Here is a 21,930-nt window from a genome sequence, read left to right on the forward strand (position 1 = left end):
ATCTATCTATCTATCTATCTATCTATCTATCTATCTATCTATCTATCATCTATCTGCACCTCTAAGTATCTCAATCCACCTTTTGAGGAGGATTGTAATCTTCAGACTCAGTTCCCAAGTACCAGGAGTTCCTGGGCTATGTCGTGTGTGTGTGTGTGTGTGTGTGTGTGTGTGTGGTGTGCGTGGGTCATTGCCTTCCATCTTGTTTGAGACAGTCTCTGTTAAGTACTGTGTGCATACCAGGCTTGCTGAGGAGCTTCTGGGGAGTGCGCTGCATCTGCCTCCACCGGCCAGTATGAGCGCTGGCTGCCTCCACTGGCCTCACATTTGTTCTGAGAATTCTAACTCAGGTCCCCATGCTTTGTGGCAGGTGCTTCACCCACTGAGCCATCTTCCCAGCCCTAGCTTTTTGATTTTTTTTAAACTTATTTTAAAAAATGTAAAGCCCACAATTTATAAGCTAGTATAATGTACACCCATATATGTTTGCCCTATATTCACCAACTGTTATCATTCTGCCATCCACATTATGTACTGAATTTATTTTGTTGCTTTTATAACACGGTGACCCTCTGTCTTCTACATTTTGCATGTCTCCTAGGAATAAGAATGTTTTCTGAGAGGCTGGGGAGATGGCTCACGGGTAAGAGAACTGGCTGCCCTTCCAAAGGACCAGGGTTCTATTCCAATCACCCACACAGTGGCTCACAGGCTCACACCTGTCTATAACTCCAGTTCCAGGGATCCAACATCCTCTTCTACCTCTATAGACAGAAAGCATGCATTTGGTGCAGACGTACATGCAGGAAAAATACCCATACACATAAAATAAAAATCAATCTTAAAAAAAAAAAAGAAAAAGGAAGGAAAAAAAAGAAAAAGGACGTTTTCTGAGAAGGCACAGTAAAAAAAAATATCAAGCTCAGGAAATTTAACATCAATCCAATATTATGACATATATAATGTCATCTATTTACAAATTTGTTAACTCCTCAAATTTAGCAATTACTGGATTTCCCCAAGTCTTAGTGATCCTCCTCCCTGGACCCTGGTTCTCACTAAACACAACTGTGACACATGTTTTTACTGTTCTTTAAGCTGGGACATTCCTTGCCTTTACTTGTCTCTTCATATTGATGTTTTTCAAGTACAGCTGTTTGTAGAGCAGTCTCCATTCAGGTTTGCCTGGCTGATCCTCATTTGATTTTGGCATTTCTCACCACCATTCTCAGCTGCTCGCTCACCAGGGAGAGATTCAGCTAAGAGGAACTTCTCTCTGTCACTGTGGCAAGTGCCATGAAGCAGCACTGATGGGAGGCCTTGCTGTCTGCCTGGCTCCCAGGCTCAGCATCAACAGCAGCCACAACAGCCTATGGCACCTTCTGGAGCGGAACCAGCCATGCTCAGTCCCAGCCTCTGACTGCACCTCCACAGACCAAAAGGAGTCTCAGAGCCCCGGCATCCAGTTCAGTCTCTTTGTTCCTCAGTTTCTTCAAACCCCTGGTGCTCAACTCACAGACTGTGGTAATGGATGTGACAACCTCAACCAGTGTGCAACTCAGTGCTTATGCAGTGTGAGCTCTGTCACCTCAAAATCCACTCTCAGCTTAAACTTCTCAGGAGTTATTTGGTCTTTGATGGGTGTGCCAAAGGAGTGATGTGTGTGCATGCACGTGTGTGTAGAAGTCAGAGACTGACACTGGGTGTGTTCCTCAGCCACTGTCCCTCATGTTTCTTTAGACAGTGTCCTTCACTGAACCTGAAGCTCACTGACTTGGCTAGCTTGGTTGGTGAGAAGCCTCATGGGTTATTCTTGTCTCCAGCCCTGGAGTTACAAACAAGTACCCCATGCCCAGCTTTTTACATGGAAGCTGGGGATTTGAACTCAAACCGCCATGCTTGTGCAGTAAGCTCCCTAGCTACTGAAGCTCCCGCACAGCCTGCGGAGGCTCTTGTGTTAAGGCAGTGCAGCGTTCATGAGGGTCATTTCCAGGCTCAGGAGTTCCGCTGTGAATGCCCAAAGTTCATCATACCACCACATCCCCGAATCATTAAGAGAGTCCTGTTTTTGTCCATGCTGCAGGGAGCATTGGGGTGCCCCTGTCTCTGTGTTCAGAGGGAGAAACACGGGGCGTGCAGCTTGTGGGAGAACTGGCATAAGCACAGAGGCCATGCACAACACCAGCACCTCTCTGTCTGAAAGTGTGGGGGGCTTTCGCTCCTCGGCTGCTCTCCCTGCTTCCTGCCTCTCTTCACCACTGCCTTCTGCTGTCACTCCCACAACTGACCCAATCATACAGCTAATGCATGGCCAATCCATTGCAGCCCAAACAGCGCTCTAAGCCACTGGTTGAGTGAGTTACCAATATGGAAAGACAGTCATAGTGTGTTGTGGAGTCAAAAAAAAAAAAAAGTTGGCTCACCAAGTAGAATAGATGACAAAACCCCACTTATGTTGACCAGACATAAAAAAAAAAAAAAATGGAGAAAAGTCTAGCTACCTGGAAGGCTTAGGCAGCAGGTAAAGTCCTTTCTTGGGCTACAGAGTAAGTTCAAAGCCAACATAGGTAACCTGCCAAGGCCCTGTCTTAAAACTTACAAAGTGGAAAAGGGTTTGGGAATACAGCTCAGGAGGGTGCTTGTCTAGCATATGAAAGGACTGTGGTCAAACCTGCACACTAAAATAAAAATAAACAAAAGGTGTTCCCAACAGAAGTCTGCATGTAACAGACTTTGCCTGGCAGCAGTGCTTGCTTTGTAAGTCTCACTGCTGAAGCAGCCTGCTATTGCACCCTGCTGTGGTGAGATAGGCTACTTTGGGGATGCCTGGACAAGGAAAGCCTTTAGTCGTCAGCATGTGCCTGAAATAAGGACAGTAGGCTGTAGCTGGGGGCATTAAATCTTTACCTGTTGTGGAACCCACACTGTATTGGTTGGTTTTGTCAAAATAATCTAGAATCACCTGGGAAGTGCCTCAGTGAAGGAGCTGTCCAGATCAAGTTGGCCTGTGGACATGTCTTGATTGCATTTAATTGAAATAGGAAGAACTGCTCACTGTGAGTAGCACCATTCCCTAGACAGGGATCCTAACTGGGTAAGGCAGAGAAAGAGAGCTGAGCACTAACATGCAGGACTTCATTCATTGCTTTCTGCTCTTGATTGTGAATGTAATGACAATGGCTGCTTCAAGTTCTTGCCACCCTAATGCCCCTGCTATGATCATCTATAACCCAAAATTCTAAGCTAAAAATAACCCTTTCAGGGTACTTTATAATAGCAACAGAAATGAAACTAATACATATACAATGGGAGAAAAAAAGCTATGAAGGCCTTCTGGAAGGTATCTCAGTGGTTCTGCTTTCATGTGGCTCTCGTAACACTAACTGTGTGTGGAAGTAGCTCTCCCTGAGATTGATACAGGCACATGCTCTCGCTCTCTCACTGCCCCCTCCCAACTCCTTGGATAAAATTGAAGGCCAGCTATATGCAGTCTGGACAGTGATGCACAGGGCAGCAGGGTCTAAAAAGACTTTTGGGATGGAGAGATGGCTCAGTAGGTAAAGGCACCAAACTGATGCAAGCCTGACATACCTGTGTTCAATCCTTGGATCCCATGGCTGAAGAACTGACCCTGAAAGCTGTCCTTTGACCTACAGTGGCACACATGTGCTCCCCCCCACAAATAATAAACAAAACAATTAAACTTAAAACTTTAATTTTTCTGCCTATCATTAGACATTTTGGGTTCACTCTTGATTCCTAAAGAAACCACTTCCTCAAATGGAGACTGAGTGCCCCATGGCAGCACATACACCATGGGCCCAGGTACTGGCTTCACCCTCTCTAGAAAGAGCTACCCTTTGTTGGAATCAGAAGAGTGCTCAGAACCCTATGAAGGCTACCTGTCCAACATAAGGAAAATTCTGTCTCCACCATAGTCTCCCAGACTTACCATCCTGCCTCACCGTTGCTCCTTCAACCCTTCCCCTACTTCCTCCCTCCCTCTCTACCTCTGAGCCTTTGCATTCTCCTCTCTGCTCCCTTTCCCTGGGACACTGCTCCATAGGCTCACTCCCTCCTTCTCCTGAGGGTCCCACTTCATTACTGCCTTATAAGAGGGCATGGCTCAGTATGAAACAGGAGCCTCTGCCTATCTTTCTCTGCCCCACAAGCCCTGCCATCTCCTCACATACAATATGCTTTTTTATTTGGGTTTTGTTTTACTTTTTGTTTCTTTGAGTCGGGGTCTCTCTATGTAGTCCTGGATGTCCCGAAACTCACTATGTAGACAGGCTGGCCTCAGACTCCCTGAGATTTGCTTATGCCTGCCTACCAAGTGCTAAAATTAAAGGTAGGTACCACCATGCCCTGCCTGTATTCTTAGTTATCCACTGCCTTATTTTCAGCATCTGGGACTGTGGGGCCCAGGCCGTGGCACCTCAGGGACACACCTTTGGCTTCAGTAGCCAGCTAGCCATCCCTCATAAGAAAGTATACCATGGAAAAGTGTGGTGGCACATGCCTTGAATCCCAGCACCTGGGAGGCAGAGGCAGGTGGATCTCTGTGAGTTAAGGATCAGGTTGGCCTACACAGTGAATTTCAAGCCAGCCAAGGCTGCATAGTAATACTCTGTCTCAAAACAAAACAAAATGAGTGTAACATGGGTGACAGTGTATACCAAGCAAGTTGAGAGACAGGAGCATCATGAGTTCATGGCCAGCCTGGACTACAATGTAGGACCTTGTGCTGGGAGAAAAAAACGAAACAAAACAAAACTGGACCCAATCATCTGATTGTTTTTAAAGGAAGGAAACCCCCATTTCAGATCATCACACGGAATCTCCTGATTGCATCAGTGTTAGCTGTTAATGGACTCTTCCCACAGAACCATGCAAGGCAGCATATGGGGGCTGAGAGAGCACGCCTCCAGCATGCTGAACTCAAAGCCACCAAGAAACTGAAGTTCACAGGGTATGATTGAACACAAAAGCCTGGCATGTTCTAATAGCAAAGGTGAGGTGCAAAGCTTCTATGCAGATGAGGGTTTCCTCTGCTCCAGCTCAGGCCTCACTTGCTCCAGGCCAGGCTGGGTCTATTTAGCCAGGCCTTGGGTTTCTTGTGTCCCTGTGCAGATGGCTTCTCTCAGGGCTTCTTTCTGCTGTGGCAGGCAAGTGGCGCCACTGTTGCTCTCTCTCCCTTCTCAGGGAAATAACTCCAAGAGGAAATTGACTGTGAAGCCTTAAGGAGAGTCCTCTCAAGATGTGGAGAAAAAGGCAGGAAAGAAATATAATCAGGTGTTCACAGTGGGGAACGTGAAGAGCTGGCAGAGCAGAGGGGGCTGCAACTGAGCATGTGCACTGAGAAATGCTAATGCTGATGGCAGGAGAGCCTGGAGGGATGCTGCTCTCCAGTGTGCAGGGTGCTGGGAGCTTGCCAGACAGGAACAAGGTGGCCATTTAACGGGGGGTGCCAGGTGCTCCACCATGGGCAAACAAACTATGGTTTCCAGCTCAAAGGGCATACAGTACTCTGTATGCCCTTTGGCATACAGGCACATGATGCGGGGGTAGAACTAAAACAGACTGAAGGTGGCTAAGATCCAGCTGAAAGAAAGAAAATGAAGGTGTGTTTTGTACTGACTGATCCCAAGCAGGGAACTGTTGATGGATTAAAAAACAAATGACAAGCCATGTGTCAGTGGGGCTAGCAGGAGAATCTTGAATTTGAGGCTAGCTGGGACTACATAGTAAAAACCTCTCTCTCTAAAAAAAAAAGAAGAAGAAGAAGAAGAAGAAGAAGAAGAAGAAGAAGAAGAAGAAGAAGGAGAAGAAGAAGAAGAAGAAGAAGAAAAAGAAAAGAAACTTCAGAGAAGCTCCCGTGGGTGAAAGTGCTAGTTGTGCAAGCCTGGTGATCTGTATTCATCACCTGGAACCCACACAAAGGTGGGGGAGAGCGGAGTCCACAGGGTTGACTTCCTACCTCCCATAGGAGTTGCAGGCACGTGCGCGCGCGCGCACACACACACACACACACACACACACACACACACACACACGCGCGCGCATGCACACACACACACACACACACACGCGCGCACACACACACGCACACGCACGCACACGCGCACACGCACACACACACGCGCACACACACACATCGAAAGAAAGCAAACAAACTCCACGTGTGCCACGTGTGCAGTATGCGCAAGTATGCATGGGCCCCTTCCAACCAGCGTGTGCGGTACAAGGATCTCGGCTCCTTGCCTGTCTCTCTTCCCTCTGAGCAAATGAGACACTGCAAACATAGAATGCAGTCAGAGCTGGCTTCCCGGACAGCATTCCCAGCTCTTTGTGCCCTTCACATTTCAACAATGCGCTAGCCACAGAAGGCGAAGGCCCTGGCTGAGGCTATGAACCTGCAGGCAGGGCCGCAGCTGGGCAGGGCAGTTCAGCAGTGGGGCCTGGTCTGCTTAGTGACCTGCCTTGCAATCGCTCCAGAACTTTGCTTCTATGTAACATGGAGAGATGGTGTATTCATTCATTTTAACTATTAAAGATGTCTCCTTAGAACAGTGGCTCTCAACCCTTCTGCTGCTGACCCTTCCTCATGTTGTGGTGACCCCCAATCATAAAATTATTTTTGTTGCTACTTCATGACTGTCATTTTGGTACTGTTATGACTCTTAGTAAATATGTGTTTTCCAATGGTCTTAGGTGACCCCTGTGAAAGGGTCATTCGACCCCTTAAAGGGGTCAGACCCACCACCAAGACCCACAACCCAGGTGTAGTAGTGCTAGCAGGAGAATCTTGAACTTGAGGCTAGCTGGGACGGCACAATAAAACCTTTCTCTAAAAAAAGGAGGAAAAATGGAAAAAGAAAAGGAACTTTGAGGTTGAGTTGAGAACCCCCCCGCCTTAGACTAAATTCTACTCATCAAACCCCACTCCCACACTTCAGCCCAGGCCCACTACACACCTCCTAGCCCTGTCTCCTCACTCAGTGTCTCAGCTCATTCCATGCTCCCCTGTTCCCACTGTTGCATTGTGCTCACTGAAGCCTCTGTGCAGCCATTCCTCTGCCTGGGATGCTCTTGCCCAGTCTGTGTAAGGTACTTTCCCCTGACATCTTGCTCTTCATCTCCCTCTTCTGACTTTACTTAATGTTGGTTATGGTTGTTTTAGAAAGGGTTTCCCCTCTGCAGCCCAGGCTGGCCTTGCTCGGGATCTTCCTGCTCTGTCTCAGCAGTGTAATTATAAACGTGCACCGTCACGCCCAGCTCCCTCTTCAGTTTCCTTCAGAGAACCCACTGATATCTGACATGATCTAATGTTTCTGTCGCACCCGGAACCTAACTGGTTAAGAACAGGCACTTTATATGCTTTGTTGATTTCTGTGTCTATGGCGTTACAAACACAGGCCAAGGCTCAAGAATGCACTGCCAGGAAACACTTGTGGAAGGAGAGCCTGGGACATGCTATTACTGGAAACACGGTGGTGGCCTGAAGAAGGGAGAACAAGTGTGCCCTGGCCCCTGTCAGCTGCGGTACCAACATGGCTGTGAGCTGCAGACACCCAGCTGTCTGGCTGCCCCATGGGTGGTCTGCTGCCTGGGGTCACTGTGATATACAGAATGCCTCACAGACCAAGGTACATACACACAGGCAGGTGCACGCTCGCTCCTTGCCTGCCCCAGTCCTTCAGACTCTTCCCTGGCACGAATGTCCAGAGACGTCGACTCTTTTCTACAAAGCCTTTCCAGCCAAGCTACTCACTCTACCAGGCTTGGTCTCTCCACTCAGCCCTTTCTCCATTTAGAGGGACCGGATGCTAGCTGACCCACCCATGAATACAGATGTGTGGCCCATGCTCTATGTATCAAAACAGTGAGATGATGGCAGGCAAGGCGGGAAAAGTGCTTGCTGCCCAAGCCTGAGGACCTGAGTTTAATCCCAGGAACGCACAGTAGAGCAGCGAAGTGACTCCTCAGACTTGTCCTTTGACCTCCACATGTGCTTCACTGTATCCCACACACATGCCAGCAAGCGAGCATACATACACATACACACACACACACACACACACACATACGCACGCACGCACACACACACTTTTTTTTTTTAATGAGAAAAGAGTAAAGGTCAAAGGAAGTAGGTGTTGGAAAGAGCCCTGACTCTGGGCCCTAGAACACCAGACCCTGATTTTTTGGGAGCCCCAAGGGCAAGCCGAGGCTAGTCCCTACCTGTGCATGGTCCCCAGTGGCATCCTTGTGCTTGCCAGTCACATCCTCATATGACTCAAAATCTTCTGAATAGTCCAGGGGAGGTTCAATGTGGAGCCGGGAGCCAGCTTCAGTTCTGATCTGCACAGATTTCTGGACACAGAAATTCAGTGATGAAATGAGGACAGACACCATTCTGCTCAAGGACTGGAAGGAGCCTAGCTGCCCAGAATGGGATTTAAGGGGTACTATGCCTGAGCAGGGTAGGATTTAGTTTTCTGTTTTTGTTTTAGATCAGGTCCCTTTATGTAGTCTAGGCTGTCCCCAGACTAGTGATCCTCCTGTCTCAACGCCCTGACTACTGGGATTACCACTGTGGCTACTGTTCCTAGCTCAGCAGTTGTGACTTCGCACGGTTATATCACCTCTGCTTGTTTCTTCCTTATACTTGCAAAGTGTGTAGTAGAAATGTTCAGAGTTTTAAGGATTATTTTTCAGTAGGATTTTTATAGGTGTTTAAGCTTCTCCCAAAAAGCCATGTGAGCTAACCCTATGTTTATGTTTGGGAAAGCCTGGCCAATGCACTGTGGGTATGCTAAACTGAAATGTACAGAATGCTTGTGAAGCTTTTTGGACTACATAATCTGTCCTGGCTGCAGCCTCCCTTCTTTCCAGCATTCTTTGCATCTTTCTTTGAGAAACAAATACCTGCACCAGGTGTTGGGGGCTATGGATCACTCCAGAATTCTATTTCCCTTTCTTCCCCTGTGCTCCTGTCCCAGGTGTGCCTAGCACCTCCCTCCCCAGTGCAACTAGGAAGGACTAAGGGGCCCAGATGAGCAAAAGGAGTGGGTGACAGGGCATGATGCAGGTGCTCCAGGCCCAGCTCACCTGGCTTTCTGAGTTAGCAAGGAGATGCTCCCCCAAACCCCCAGATGCTGCAGCATCAGACCACAAAGAAGGCTTTTACCACTTATGATTTTTATTCTGAGCAGAGTGGGCTGAGACACAAAGAGGGGCAGCAGAGGCGGTGGCAGCTGCAGCCAGTGGCAAAAAAAAAAAAAAAAAAAGCTAGAGAGTTTCAGAGAGTGGGTGGGGCAGAGTAAGGGGGAGATAACTGAGGACAGTGCAGTATAGAGAAGAAATAGCAGGCTGTGAGCCAAGGCTGTGGAAGGCACAAAAGATGGGAGGCAAGATGCTGAAGCTCTTAGTTTCTAGAAGATCTCCCGGGAGCTGCCAACCACAAAGGCTCATGCTTGTGGCGCTGGAGGTTTGAAAACTACACCACTAGCCATAGTAGCCACTGAGACTCCCAAAGTAGCCAGCTCCAGAGTTGGAGCATCTCCTGCTGCAGCCTGCTGCCTGACTGCTTGGAGCTCAGGATCTCACTGGCTGCTGAGTACTGGGCCACTGGCAGTTGCTACTCAGAACAGAAAGCCTCTAAGAGCACCTCGAGCTGCCTCTGGCTTCTAAGACCTGGAGCCACAGGTCTCTATTCTCAGGGCCCAGAGTCTGTTAGCCCAGCCCACAAGCTTCCTTGTCAGCCGTGTCTTCTGGAGAAATGTCTTAGCTCTCTCTCTGGCCAGTACTAGAAGCTATGTGCTCATGATTTCCACCTGAGTAGGACAAAATGGCTCAGTCAGCTGATAGGCGACATCTGCTGTCACACTGTTCAAGCCACTGCTGGCAAACCCAGGCCTTACTTGATATACCCAGCATGCAAGGGTCCCACACGAATCCCTGTACATTTTAACACCTATGACTGTTGAGCCACTGGAGCTACTGCCAAGGGCCTGTCAGTCCAGCTGAGCCCACAGAAACCCCTTCCTTCTCTCTGTGGGCTCATTTGCCTCCCTGTCCTGTCTATGTGTGGCTTGAGGGTGCAAATGAAACAGGCAGCTGTCTATGAGAGCAATGAAGGTGTCCCAACAGAGAGACAATAAGGACCATCAGGTCACTTTGTAATGTCTAGGGATGGCTCTAGAGCCACACCATTATTGTCCCAGCCCCCCACCCCACTTCACTCCAAAGCCCTGGGCTAGCTCCAGCTATGACATGGCTTCCTTCTAGACTTTGCTACTTTGTTCTCCTCTCCAAGCCAAGGAACGCACACTTCACTCTTCTTCCTGGGCCACTCAGCAATGTCCTAACACTGGGACCTTTTGGCCAAGAGTTGATGATGGGAGAAAAGGAAGCAGCCGACCACAGACTTGGGTCAGGTGAAGGAGGAAGTGGCCTGAGTCACCAGCCACCTGGCCCCTTTAGGGCCTTCTAGTCCTTTCTCTACAAAGTGCAGGGCTTAGACTAGGGCTTTGCTACTTCTGAATGCCATCTGTGGACCTAGAATAGTATTAACCTTTCCCTCATCTCTTTCCTAAAATCCAGATAAGCCTAAGCATAGCCTGTCTGTCTGTCCTGTCCTTTGCCTCTGAGAAAGCACCTTAGTTCTTTCTTGGGAACTCCTTCCAGCTTCTGCTCCCAGTGGCTCTTGCAGAACTAAGTTCCCCCTCTAGGGGAAGGTGGAGCATGTGACCTAAGCTAGAGTGGCAGACACCACTCCCCTCCTCCCCCCAACCCTCCATACTGAGTGGTAGTTCCTGGGAACAGGAGAGACAAGAGTGGGGAACAGAACGTAAGTGAGGAGCTGTTGGGGCTACCTTGGCCTCTTTGGGGCACAGGAAAAGCCTGGTTGAAAGGCAGAGATTGAGGCCTGGCCTAGGTCTGTGCTCCTAAGATGATGTGAACTGCCTGAAAGGAAGCTGGCAAGCGACAGTGGGAGATGCAGTGTGGCCAGCCTCTGGCTTGGCGTAGCCACAGAAGAAGCTCTACATCCAGCAAGGAGCCAGGATCACAGCCTTAGCAACTCCCCAGCCACCTCCCAATATGCAAACACAGCTTTGTGGTCAGCCTGAAGGCCCTTAGTCAGCAGGCCCTCACCAAGCTCTAACTGCACCGAGTTCCAGACATCAGTGCCCTGCCCCCGAGCCCGCTCAGCACCATAGTGAACACTGCAGGTTATGAAGCAACAGTGCTGAAATTAACTCTGTGGTCCAGAAAGCGCTTACAACACTGAGTGGGTGCCCGGAGGGTAATAAATAGCCACCATCTGTCCTGCTCTCCCGCCCTATCCTGGGGAGCCTACTCAACCCACAACCTGAGAGGTGGCCCCACCCACACCAAGCCTGGCGGATTCTAACCCAGCCTCATCCACATGCATGTTACTGGCCTCCCACCTTCCACCTTGCATGGAAGGATGACGAGGCTCTGGGCTGGCTCCCCGAATGGCATGCTGCTTTACCGGGAGTGGGCGTTCACGCGCGGCTGCTCTTTCCTGCCTACTTGTACATCCAGACCCTGGCAGACCTTTGCAGTACCTATCCTGGAGGAGGATTTAAAAGCCTCTCCACACAAACCCCCAAAAGCTGCTCCCTTTCTGCTCAGCCCACACTCCACCCAGTTCATGCCCGGAGTTATTTGTGTGTCTTCTGCACCTCCTCATAAAGTGTTCAAAGAGGGTGCATTGAAGTGTGCTGTCAAACCAAGAAGAGCAAGCACACGGGATGCCCTGGATGCTTGTGCAGGCTGTGAGACATGTTAATGGTGCCCTCTAGAGGCAGAAGGGCTCTACCGAACCCCCAAAGGCAGGCTGGGGTGAAGAGCTGGTCTTCTTTGATCAGCTCTTTCCTGGTTTGTCAGCTCTTGTCATGATCAGAAGTCAGACAGCACCAAAGGAAGAGGCCCAGCTTCACAGCCTAGAGGTGAGCTGTGCTGCAGAAGCTCGTACGGCTGCAGCAACTCAGGAAGCAGATATTGTAGTGAGGGACAGCCAAGGCCACTTTCATCCCTCAGCAAACCTTCTGTGGAGACCTTTCCTGAGAGTCTAGCCCACAGTAAATCGCTGGAAGGCCAATCCCTTCACCGCCGATTTAGTGCTGAGAGCCAGTGACGTTCATCAAAGCTGACAGCATTTTGGTAAACGGCAGCTCTGTTGATTAGGCCACTGTCTACCCAAGTATTACAAGGCTGAGGAAGCCATAAATCTTAATCCACTGATGGCGGCAGAGAGATCTAAGGCCCAGAAGCAGCAAGAAAAAGGTGAGCAGGGACAGATGCTCAGATAACACCTGCAGGCCTCTCCCCAGTACAGGCGCTGGCTTGGGAGCCTGCTGCATTTATCCAATCAACCTCTAGGGCTCCTAACCCCCACTGACGGCGCCATGGCCAGTAAAAGTGATAATGCAACTGCACTGACCCTTCATGGCGGGCCCTGCAGTACAAGAGAAACCCTGTAACTGGGACGGGACCATAGTCCCATTCCTGGTAGGGTGACTTTTAAGAATTAGTCACTGGCTACTAGGGACCCTGCAACCTTAATCACCTGCTTCCCTCTGGCTACCCACAAAGAAAGAGGAGCCCAGCCAAAACGATGGAAACAGCTGGGCATGGTAACTCTAGCATGAGAGAGGTGTGTACAGGAGGATCAAGACTTCAAGGGTAACCTCAACTACATAGTGAGGTCAAGGTCAGCTCAGGTTATATGAGACCATGTTTCAGTTTCCTTTAAAAAAAAAAAAAAAAAAGAGCAAAGCAAATATAGGGCTAGGTGGGAGTGGCGCACACCTTTAATCCCAGCACTCAGGGAGGCAGAGTCAGGTGGATCTCTGCGTTTGAGGCCGGCCTGGTCTACAGAGCAAGTTCCAGAACAACTAGGGCTACATAGAGAAACCTTGTACATAAAAAAAAAAAAAAAAAAAAGAACATAGAGAATCAAAAATTTAAAACCCCAGAGACTATACCCTCCCTCTTCTGTGGACCTAAAAATCTGCCTCTGGGACTTTTTACCTTGGAGACACTTTTCACTAAATTCCACTTCTTAGGACCAAAAGATGTGAGTTTCTCATCCTGGTGACAGTAGAACAAGGTAGCTGACACACCAAGGCTGTACTGCCCAACTCCAGCAACCTAACACACACACAGGCACAGACAGACACACACACAGACACATGCGCACACAGACACACACACACAGGCACACACACAGGCACACACAGGCACCAGGCATGCACACACAGGCACACACATACACCTCAGGCTGTTCAAGGCCAGGCAGGATTAGCACCAGGTGACCTCCACTCAGGCGGCAGTCAGCACCACACCAAAGTCAACTACCACAATTCAGAGTAACACAGATGAGCTGAGACATTCAAATAGTTTCTCTTAGAAGTTTTAACCAACTCAGGCATGAGAAACCGGCCTGGGAAGGCGCAGTGGGTCAGTGGAGCCACAGGATAGGACACAGGGTGGGGCTGTGGGAAGTGGCAGAAAGGAGAGCTAGGTGAATTCAAGAACATAGCCTCTGAGCTCCTGTGTGCCCTGGGGAGGTGTGGGGGTACCTCTGCACACAGCAGCCACGAGCTTTCCAAAGGCAGCTTCCCCCAGCTTGGTGCTTCCAGGGAGCCATCCCACTCAGTCTGCTGTCCAGACTCCTCAGCCTGTGCTACCAGCCATGCAGCTGTAACCCAGGCCCCCAGCACTTCCTCTCATCACCATACACTGATCACTGCTAACACCTTTCCACCACACTCGGCTGTGCCTTTCTAGGGAGACCACAGGCCCTCACACTTGGGACTGCTGCAGGGCCCCTGGGCACCTCTGCTGCCGCCACTGTCCCTCCTGTATGGCTCTCCTTTATAGTGTTTGCCATCAACTTGCTGGCTGCTGCTGGCCTGGCCACAACCCTCATCCCGTGAGCTCCAGGGCAGCAAGGCTTGCCTGCTCTACTTGCAGCTCACATCCCAGCAGTAAGGATGCAAAACTCTGAGGTGCTCCATAAATGGTCAGGACTGAACAGAGGGACTGAGGTCAGACAAGAGAATGAGGCGGCAGAAGAGATAACTCAGCAGTCAAGGGAGACTGCTGTGCAGCCACGAGGACTAGAGTTTGGAAGAAGGGCCTTCTGAGCAAAGGCACAGGGGAATGTGGTGGAAAGGTGTTGGCAGCTTCCAGCTCTGAGGGAGCAGAGACAAGAAGACAGCTAATGCTTGTTGTGTTCCAGCCTAGCTGAAAAGATGCAAGCCCTAGGTTGGTTTAAAGAGAGACTCTGCTTCAATGGAATAGGCAGAGAGTAATCTAGGAGTACACCCAATGCCTTTCTGGCCTTTGCATACATGCATGCCCACCCCCAATAAAATAAATACATAACTAGAAATGAGGGAATGAAGAGCCTGAAAACCTCCAGACCGAGAAACCTTCAACACCTGCCCTCCATCAATCCCAACAATGACCAATTCTGTGCCAGGCATGGCAGGAACCTCCACAGACACAGGTGATCCTTATTAGCTACCTGCTGAGCCGGGTATCCTTATCAACCATCTTCTGGATGGAAAAGCAGGCACCAAGAGGATGAGCAGCATAACCAGAGAGCTGCAAGCACTAGCCTCATGAGCTGCCACCAGGGGCACCCAGCTGAAGCAGCACAGGGCTCATAGATCACCTGTGACAAAGCACACACAAGCCTTCCCAACAGCACCAGGAGGTTGTGATGCTAATAAAGGCAAAGCTCAGAGAAGTCCATTATCAGCTCCAAAACACACACCAAAGCAGCGGCCCTAAGCCCATTCTCTTCTCCTCCCAGGAGCCACAAGTTCAAATGCCAGGTGGGGAGAGAATGTATGGTAGAAGACACGGTACATGAGCCAAATGATGGCATGACTTCTGCTCTGCCAAGGTACTGAGACCCTGAGGGTGGCAGCTTAGTGGCCTGGCACTGCAGCTCCTCATGGCTCAGGGTCTGTGTGCAAAGGAGGTCCAGCCAATCATGTTGCTTCAGGCAGGGAGAACAGATGTGAGGAGAGGAGGAGAGGGGTGAGTCACTGCTGTTTCTGAGCACTGTCCTGAAAGCAACAGGCTTTTCAATTCCATCCCACGCTAGCTGGACCACAGAACAGGATCTGTTGTGGCATCCCTAAGGCTCTGCCTCCACTCTCACAGTTGTCCTGGGCATCAGCTCTCCTGGCAAACCAGGACAGAAAGCTATACAATGTGGGCTGAAGGCCCCCTCCAACCTGCCCAGCTCACCAGCCACAGGACTGTGAATGCACCACTCAGCCTGGCCAGCTTGCTACTCAAACAGTGGTCCCTATTGTTAGGCACCGAGTGACCCCTGACTGCTGTAGTGCAGAAGGGCAATTATAGCAGAGCGGCTTTGGAAGGCAAGGGGAAATTAGCCCTGATTAAGTCTTGAGAAGTGGGGAGCCACAGGAGAGATGGGAGGGATGCTAATTAATCTCAGGCCAAGTCTTTTAAATTGCACAAACTCTGGGGCCAGCTATCAAGTCACAGTCTAAGACACAAATATGGCTCGTGATAATAGGAAGCACTCCAAACAAGCAGAAGAGCTGTGTGGAGTGAGGCAGGCAAGAAAGGCCTCATTAACAAGAAATTAACATTTATGGATAGGGACAGACAGAAGTGCCCAGGGTGGCACCCTGTGGGCCTGCTCTTCAGACCCCAGATGAAGCAGGCACAACTGTTTCTAATGAGCACAGAGTAAAGATGCTCTCAGTGGATGTGTGAAGACCAAGGAGTCTGCAGCAACACACCCAACCCCTACCCCAACCCAGCCTCTTCCCTCAGAGGTGACGTGACCCTAAACAAGTGCTTTTGGCTCTCTGGGCCTCAGTTCCTACGGCAGCACCATGAGGACATATATCAACCAGCATGCTGTGAAGACATGCTAGGTGGCAAGCACAAGAAAGCCTTTACTGCAGTCTACTATAAAATGCAGTGCCAAATTTCCCCCCTATACAGCTTAATAATGACAACGATCCCCAGCCCAGGCCTCTCAATCTGTGTTGTGTGAGGTCCCTGAGGCCAGCTGAATGTGCAAAAGGTACAACAGGAACTAAGACCCCACAACTCAACTTGAGCGCATACATGGCATAGAGTAGCGCTTGGGTGCTTTAGGCTGTTCCATACATAGCCAGAGCCAGCCCAGGGGAAGGTGGCGAGGGACCATAGCAACGCCAAATTGGGCGAGAATATGGAACTCAAAGCCAAAGATCTGGTTCTAAGTCATGATTCTACCACTTCTTATCTATAACCCTGGGCAGGTCCCGGAGTTTTTCTAAGCCATCTGTCTCCTCTGCTCCCGAATAAGAGGGCACAATGTGAAAAGCTAGGCTCCGGGTGTGCTATGAGTGCAAAGAATAGGGGTTGTGTGTAGCTGAGGCAGTTCTGGGGCTCAGGGACAGGACTTAGAAGTACAGGCTGTGCCTCAGGAACATCGGCAGCCATCTAAATGGGCCCCTCAGTTCACCAGAGCAGGGTTCAATCCTCATCACTTGTTTTATCTCTGGCCATGCCTGGCACATAGTAGGTATTCAATAAGAGGCAAGTGCATAAATGAGCCCTCACAAATGAGCATGAGTCTGCCCTTACTACACCTCCCTGTGGGCTCTGGAGCTCCCAGGCAGAGGGAGGACCCTGCAGCAGGGAAGGTCCTCCAAAAGCCAGTCCATGCAGACAGGGCACCCTGCAGTGCCCAGCACAGTCACCGAGCACCCAGGAGGTTAAACACTCCACAGGCCCACTCCTCAGCCTAATGCAAGTGCCTGGTTCTGCGCTGTTTCCAGACCTGGTGCCATCCTCGGCGCTGAACTTTTCCTGGTGCTGTCTTTGAGCTGCATCTTAAGACTTCCTCAGCTTCTCGCAACAGGGTTCTTCGTCCATAATCTGCAACAGAGACAGAGAAGGGGCTGGTGAGACATGGAAGACAAGTTCACACAGATGGCTTTCTGAAGCCTTCATTGGCAATCCTGTCCAGCTGCTCAGGGTCCTGCCTATGAGGGAGGGACGCATCTGCCTGTTGAAGCAAGTCACAGACAAGCCAATGTCTATATGTCACATTCTATATTTCACAGAATGTCTATAAAATGACATGTCTAAGCGCACATCAGACAGCTCTTTAGACACAAAGAGCCAGTACCAAAACACAGACACAAGGTGTAACTCCAACAGCAGGCTGCCATGTGTAAATCAGGGTAGACGGGAACATATTTGAGGAATGAATGAGTATATTGCTGGGGTCCCACGATAATCCTGTTTTCAGTTCTTGCTAATTCTACCAACTGGCAGAATACCCAGAATGAAATCTAGAGGAGCTATACCATTCCCTCTTGGCCACGGGGGCTACAAAGCACTGTGTGGCTTTCAAGGGGAATATTTTGGGATATCACTTTCTCCTCTTGTCCCTTTGTTGTTGTTTTAATTTTGCCAGCATATAATGGCTTGGGAGCTTCCCATACCTACAAGGCAATGAATTATAATAATACAGAGAGACCAAGTAGATTCCTCAGAATAACACAGCTAACCTGAAGCCTGGTCCCACCTGTTCAACCATTCTATCCATTCATTACCAAATTTCCAATTCGCCTACTGGGTAGACTAGGTGGAGAACTTCTCCACCACACTCACAGGCTCTCGGAGGACACATGAAATCCCTTTAAAGCATGAAAGGGCTGGATTAGCTAAATGTAAAAATGAAGGGTAGAATCAAATAGTTCATAGGGGTTTGGTATTAAAGTTATTATGTGCATATCAGCTATTATTTAAAATTGCCCTTAAAATCATGACAATGGCACTCCAGCAATGTAAAAACTAGAAATTTTTTACTCTAGCTGCGTAGGGTTTGAGGTATGGAGGCCAAATCTAGTTTGAAAAAAGCAAGAATGGATTTAAGATTGGAGTGGTTTCTTAGCACGGGAGGCCTGGGCTCCATCCCTAGCACCTTAAAGAGTGTTTTCCTTTCTTGTTCTTGGGATCGATCTCTGCTCAGGTGGGTACAATTAACTCATTTGCTGGTGAGCTCACACATACAGGACATTTCCAGTCTCTAACATCTCTTTAATTAATTTTCTCTTGCAGTGCTGGGGATTTGAACCCAGGGCTTCGCTTATGTTATGCAGCTGCTCTATCACTGAGCTACATCCCATCCCTTAATTTTCAACTGAAAATGCTGCTGTCTGGCCTGGGAGTCTGCACTCACCTTGTGACCCCTCGGCCTGTGAGGCACTTCTGGAGAAGTCTGTATGCACAGCTTTCCGTGGGGATGTCTTCAGCTCTGAATTGGCCCCATTGACATAGACAGAGAAACCTTGCTCCAAGTGCTCCAGCCTAAGCTGCACGGGGTCCTTGGCCTTCAGATGCTTTAATATCCTGTAAGAGAAAAGGTTGTCTGCCTGGATCCCAGCAGTACCTGAGCCTCCATATCCCCAAGGCCAGCAGAGAACTGCTTTGGCAAGGTTACGGCAATGTCTGTGTGATGGTTTAAGTGAGAACAGCCACCATAGGCTCATATGCTTGGATACCTAGTTTCCAGTTGGCAGAACTGTTTGGGAAGATTTAGGAAGCATGGCCTTGTTGGAGGAGGTATGTCACTGGGGGCAGGCTTTGAGGTTTCAAAAGATTCCCACTAGGTACAGTTTGCTTCTTCTCTGCTTCACGTATGTGGGTCAGGATGGAACTCTCAGCCACTGCTCAAGTGAAGTGTCTGCTTGCTGCTCCCCACCACCATGGTACAGGATTCTTACCACTCTGAAACTGTAAGCCCAAAGAAATATTTTCCTTTATAAGTTGCCTTGTTCATGGTGTTTTATTACAGCACTAAAAAAGTAACTAAAACTGAAGCTGGTATCAGGGGATGGGCTTTGTTGTGAAAGGCTGGATTATGATGGTTTTCGGAGGAATGTGGAAGATTTGGGGGCTTTAGCTAGGAGAGCAGTTGAACACTGTAAGTGGAGCTTAATGGGTCATCCTAGTAGGAGCTTGAAAAGCATTACTGCCGAGTGAAATGTGGATAGTGGGGGCGCAGCTCCAAAGTTTCAGAGAGGAACATTATTAGCAACTGGGCTAGAGACCATTCTTGAAATACTTTGGCAAAGAATGTGGCTGCTTTCTGCCCTTTTCTGCCTGAGGCTAAATGGAAAGGTTTGGACTAATTTGTTGGCCAGGGAGATTTCAAGACAGACCGATGTTGATCCTGTCATATGTTTATTAGTGATTGCTCTTATGCAGCAATGAAAAAGAGCAAGAAGGGCAAAGAAGAAAAATAAAATGCACAGTTTGTAGAGAAAAAGAGCCCCAGGAAACTTAATGTGGGAGCCAAGGCATTTACTGAAGGAGATGAGGAGAGGACTGATAGAAAATGGAATAAAAGAAGTGATGCCCTCAGGGCAAGACTCAACCCAGCTAATCCTGCCATTTCTGAAAGGAAAGGAACCAAGGAATTTCCCCTACCCTAAAAGCAACTACAGGGGATTTTATGCAAATGTGATTCAAGAAGGGGGGGGGGGTGTCCATCCCAAGAAGGCAGCAGAATTTGGCAGTGCCCACTACACGGTTCTGGCTTTAGAGTCATGACGAATACCAGAGAAAAGAGGTTGTGGTCTCTTCCTCTGAGGTTAAGAGACCCACAGAGGCCATGCAGGTGGCAGAGGAGTCCCTGCATAGAGGCCCAGAAAGGCCAGTGTGTGAAGCTCTGAAAATGAAGCCTGGGTTGCACTGGAGATTTCAGGATGTTGGAGATGCCAGAGTCATGGGATGTATGCCAGAGAGAGCTGCACACAGAAAGTGGAACCAGCCCAAGAAAAAGAAGTGTGTGCAGTCAGCAAAGCTGGAAGGGTGGAGCCATCTAAGCACTTGGACATCACAGTATTTCCTCACTATGCCCCTATCTTTGCATTTTGGAATCATAATGTATATTCTGTGCCATTGTGTGTTAGAATCATGTAATTTGCTTTTTGATTTTATAAGGGATTACAATGAAAAAGGTTCCCTGGGTCTTAGAAGAAACTTTTTGGACTTTCTTGTTTGTTTTGTTGGGACAGGGTTTCTCTGTGCAGCCCTGGCTGTTCTAGAACTCACTATGTCAACCAGGCTGGCTTCACAGATCTGCCTGCCTCTGTCTCCTAAGTGCTAGGAATTAAGATATGTACTACCACACTAGGCTGACTTTTTGGACTTTTAAATTGTGTTTATAGTGTGAAAGACTATGGGGACATTTGAAATAGAACTAAATATATTTTGCACTGAGATACAGTTATGAGCCCACGGGGACAGGGAATGAAATGCAGGTGGTTTGAATGAGGATGATGCCCCCCGCCAGACCTCGTCTTGCCAGTGCCTATAGGCTCATATGTTTGAATACTTGGCTCCCAATTGGTAGAGCTGTTTGAGAACGACTGGGAGGTGTCTCACTGTCAGTAGGTGTCCATGTTTCAAAAGACTCCCACCATTCCCAGTGTGCTTCTCTGCTTCCTGTTTGTAGATCAAGGTATTAGGTCTCAGCTACTACTCTAGTTACTCTAGTGCCATGTCTGCCTGCCTGCCATCATGCTCCCTGTCATGATGGTCAGGAACTCCTATCCTTCTGAAACTGTAAGCCCACTTATAAGCTCCTTTGGCCATGGTGTTTTATCACAGCAATTAAAAGGTAACCATGACAGTCCTTAGCTCATTGCTGATATGACGTTGCTTTTTGTATCCAGAGAGTGTACAGTGCTTTCATTAGTTCCTTCTGGAACATGGCTATGAGATGCCTGATTTTCAGAGTCTTTACAAACACTTTTATACATCACAGTAATTAGATTCTAAAGTTAACAAGTGGGCTTCCCCTTTAGTGATTAAGTACTTAGCAAGTTAGTGAAAATTTTAAATTATTATTTTATGTGCATAGGTGTTTTGCCACCATGTATATCTGTGTACCACCTGTTTGTCTGATGCCTATGGAGGTCAGAAGAGAGTGTTGGATCCGTGGAACTGGAGTTGCAGAGGGTTGTGAGCCTCTACAGGAGTGCTAGAACTGAACCCAGGTCATCTGGAAGAGCAGCCAATGCTCATAACTGTTGGACTCTCTCTCTCCAGGCCCCAAGTCAACAAATTTTTAATATAATACCCATCATATAAGGGTGGGCATTGTATGCCAAACTCAACTCTCAACACAGGCAGTGGTTTTAGGTCATGCTCCTGGAAGCCATCATGAATATGGAACTACCCAGTGATGACCCATGGCTCTAGGGAGAAACAGGTTAGGGTTCCTGCCAGCTCTGCTCACAGTATTTCATCAGCTGGTTAGCCAATCATCTAATGTTTATGTTTAAAGACACCTCCCAGCCAGGCATGGTGGTGATGCCAGTAAGCCCTGGGAGCAGAAGGGTTGAAGTGAGTTTGAGGCCAGCCTGGGCTAAAAAGTGAGGTCCTGCCTCAAAAGAAATAAATGGACAGGTAAAGACACCTGGTTGGGGTACAGTATTTGCCTTACATGTATGAGGACCTGAGTTTAATCCCCAGACTCTGTGGCATAGCCTTTAATCCTGGTACTCAACTCAGGAGATAGAGGCATCTCTGTGAATTCCAGGCTAGCCAAGCTATATAGTGAGACCTTGTCTCAAAAGTCAAAACAACAAACAAAGCCAGGCATGCCAATCCAGGGCTGAGGAGGAGGAGACAAGCGTATATACTAGGCTCAATGTCCAGCCATTCTAGCCAATCAGCATGCTCTAGGCCAGTAAGGGACTTTGTCTCAAAAAATGAAGTGGATGATGGTACCCAAGGAACAAAAGTGGAGGTTGTCCTCTGGTCTCCACATTCATATGCAAACACGCAAACACACACACACACACACACACACACACACACACACACACACACACA

The 21,930-nt window shown here is 48.8% G+C and overlaps 1 protein-coding gene across 5 annotated transcripts in view; it reads right to left on the reverse strand.

Annotated features, from left to right (window-relative positions):
- The window catches only part of Katnip (katanin interacting protein), a 168,825-nt gene that overhangs the window by 92,626 nt on the left and 54,269 nt on the right, over window positions 1-21,930 (reverse strand). For 4 of the 5 annotated variants that reach the window (XM_055627421.1, XM_055627423.1, XM_055627420.1 and 1 more), the window contains 3 exons: window positions 18,266-18,435; window positions 16,856-16,953; window positions 8,242-8,373 (listed from right to left, as the gene is read on the reverse strand). In XM_055627421.1, the coding sequence (XP_055483396.1) occupies window positions 8,242-8,373; window positions 16,856-16,953; window positions 18,266-18,435 (400 nt within the window). The remainder of the gene's footprint in view (window positions 1-8,241; window positions 8,374-16,855; window positions 16,954-18,265; window positions 18,436-21,930) is intronic. The other variant, XM_055627424.1, reaches the window with a different exon arrangement.

Source organism: Psammomys obesus, unplaced genomic scaffold, assembly GCF_907164565.1.
Source record: "Psammomys obesus unplaced genomic scaffold, mPsaObe1.curated_primary_1811, whole genome shotgun sequence".
Lineage (NCBI taxonomy): Eukaryota > Metazoa > Chordata > Mammalia > Rodentia > Muridae > Psammomys > Psammomys obesus.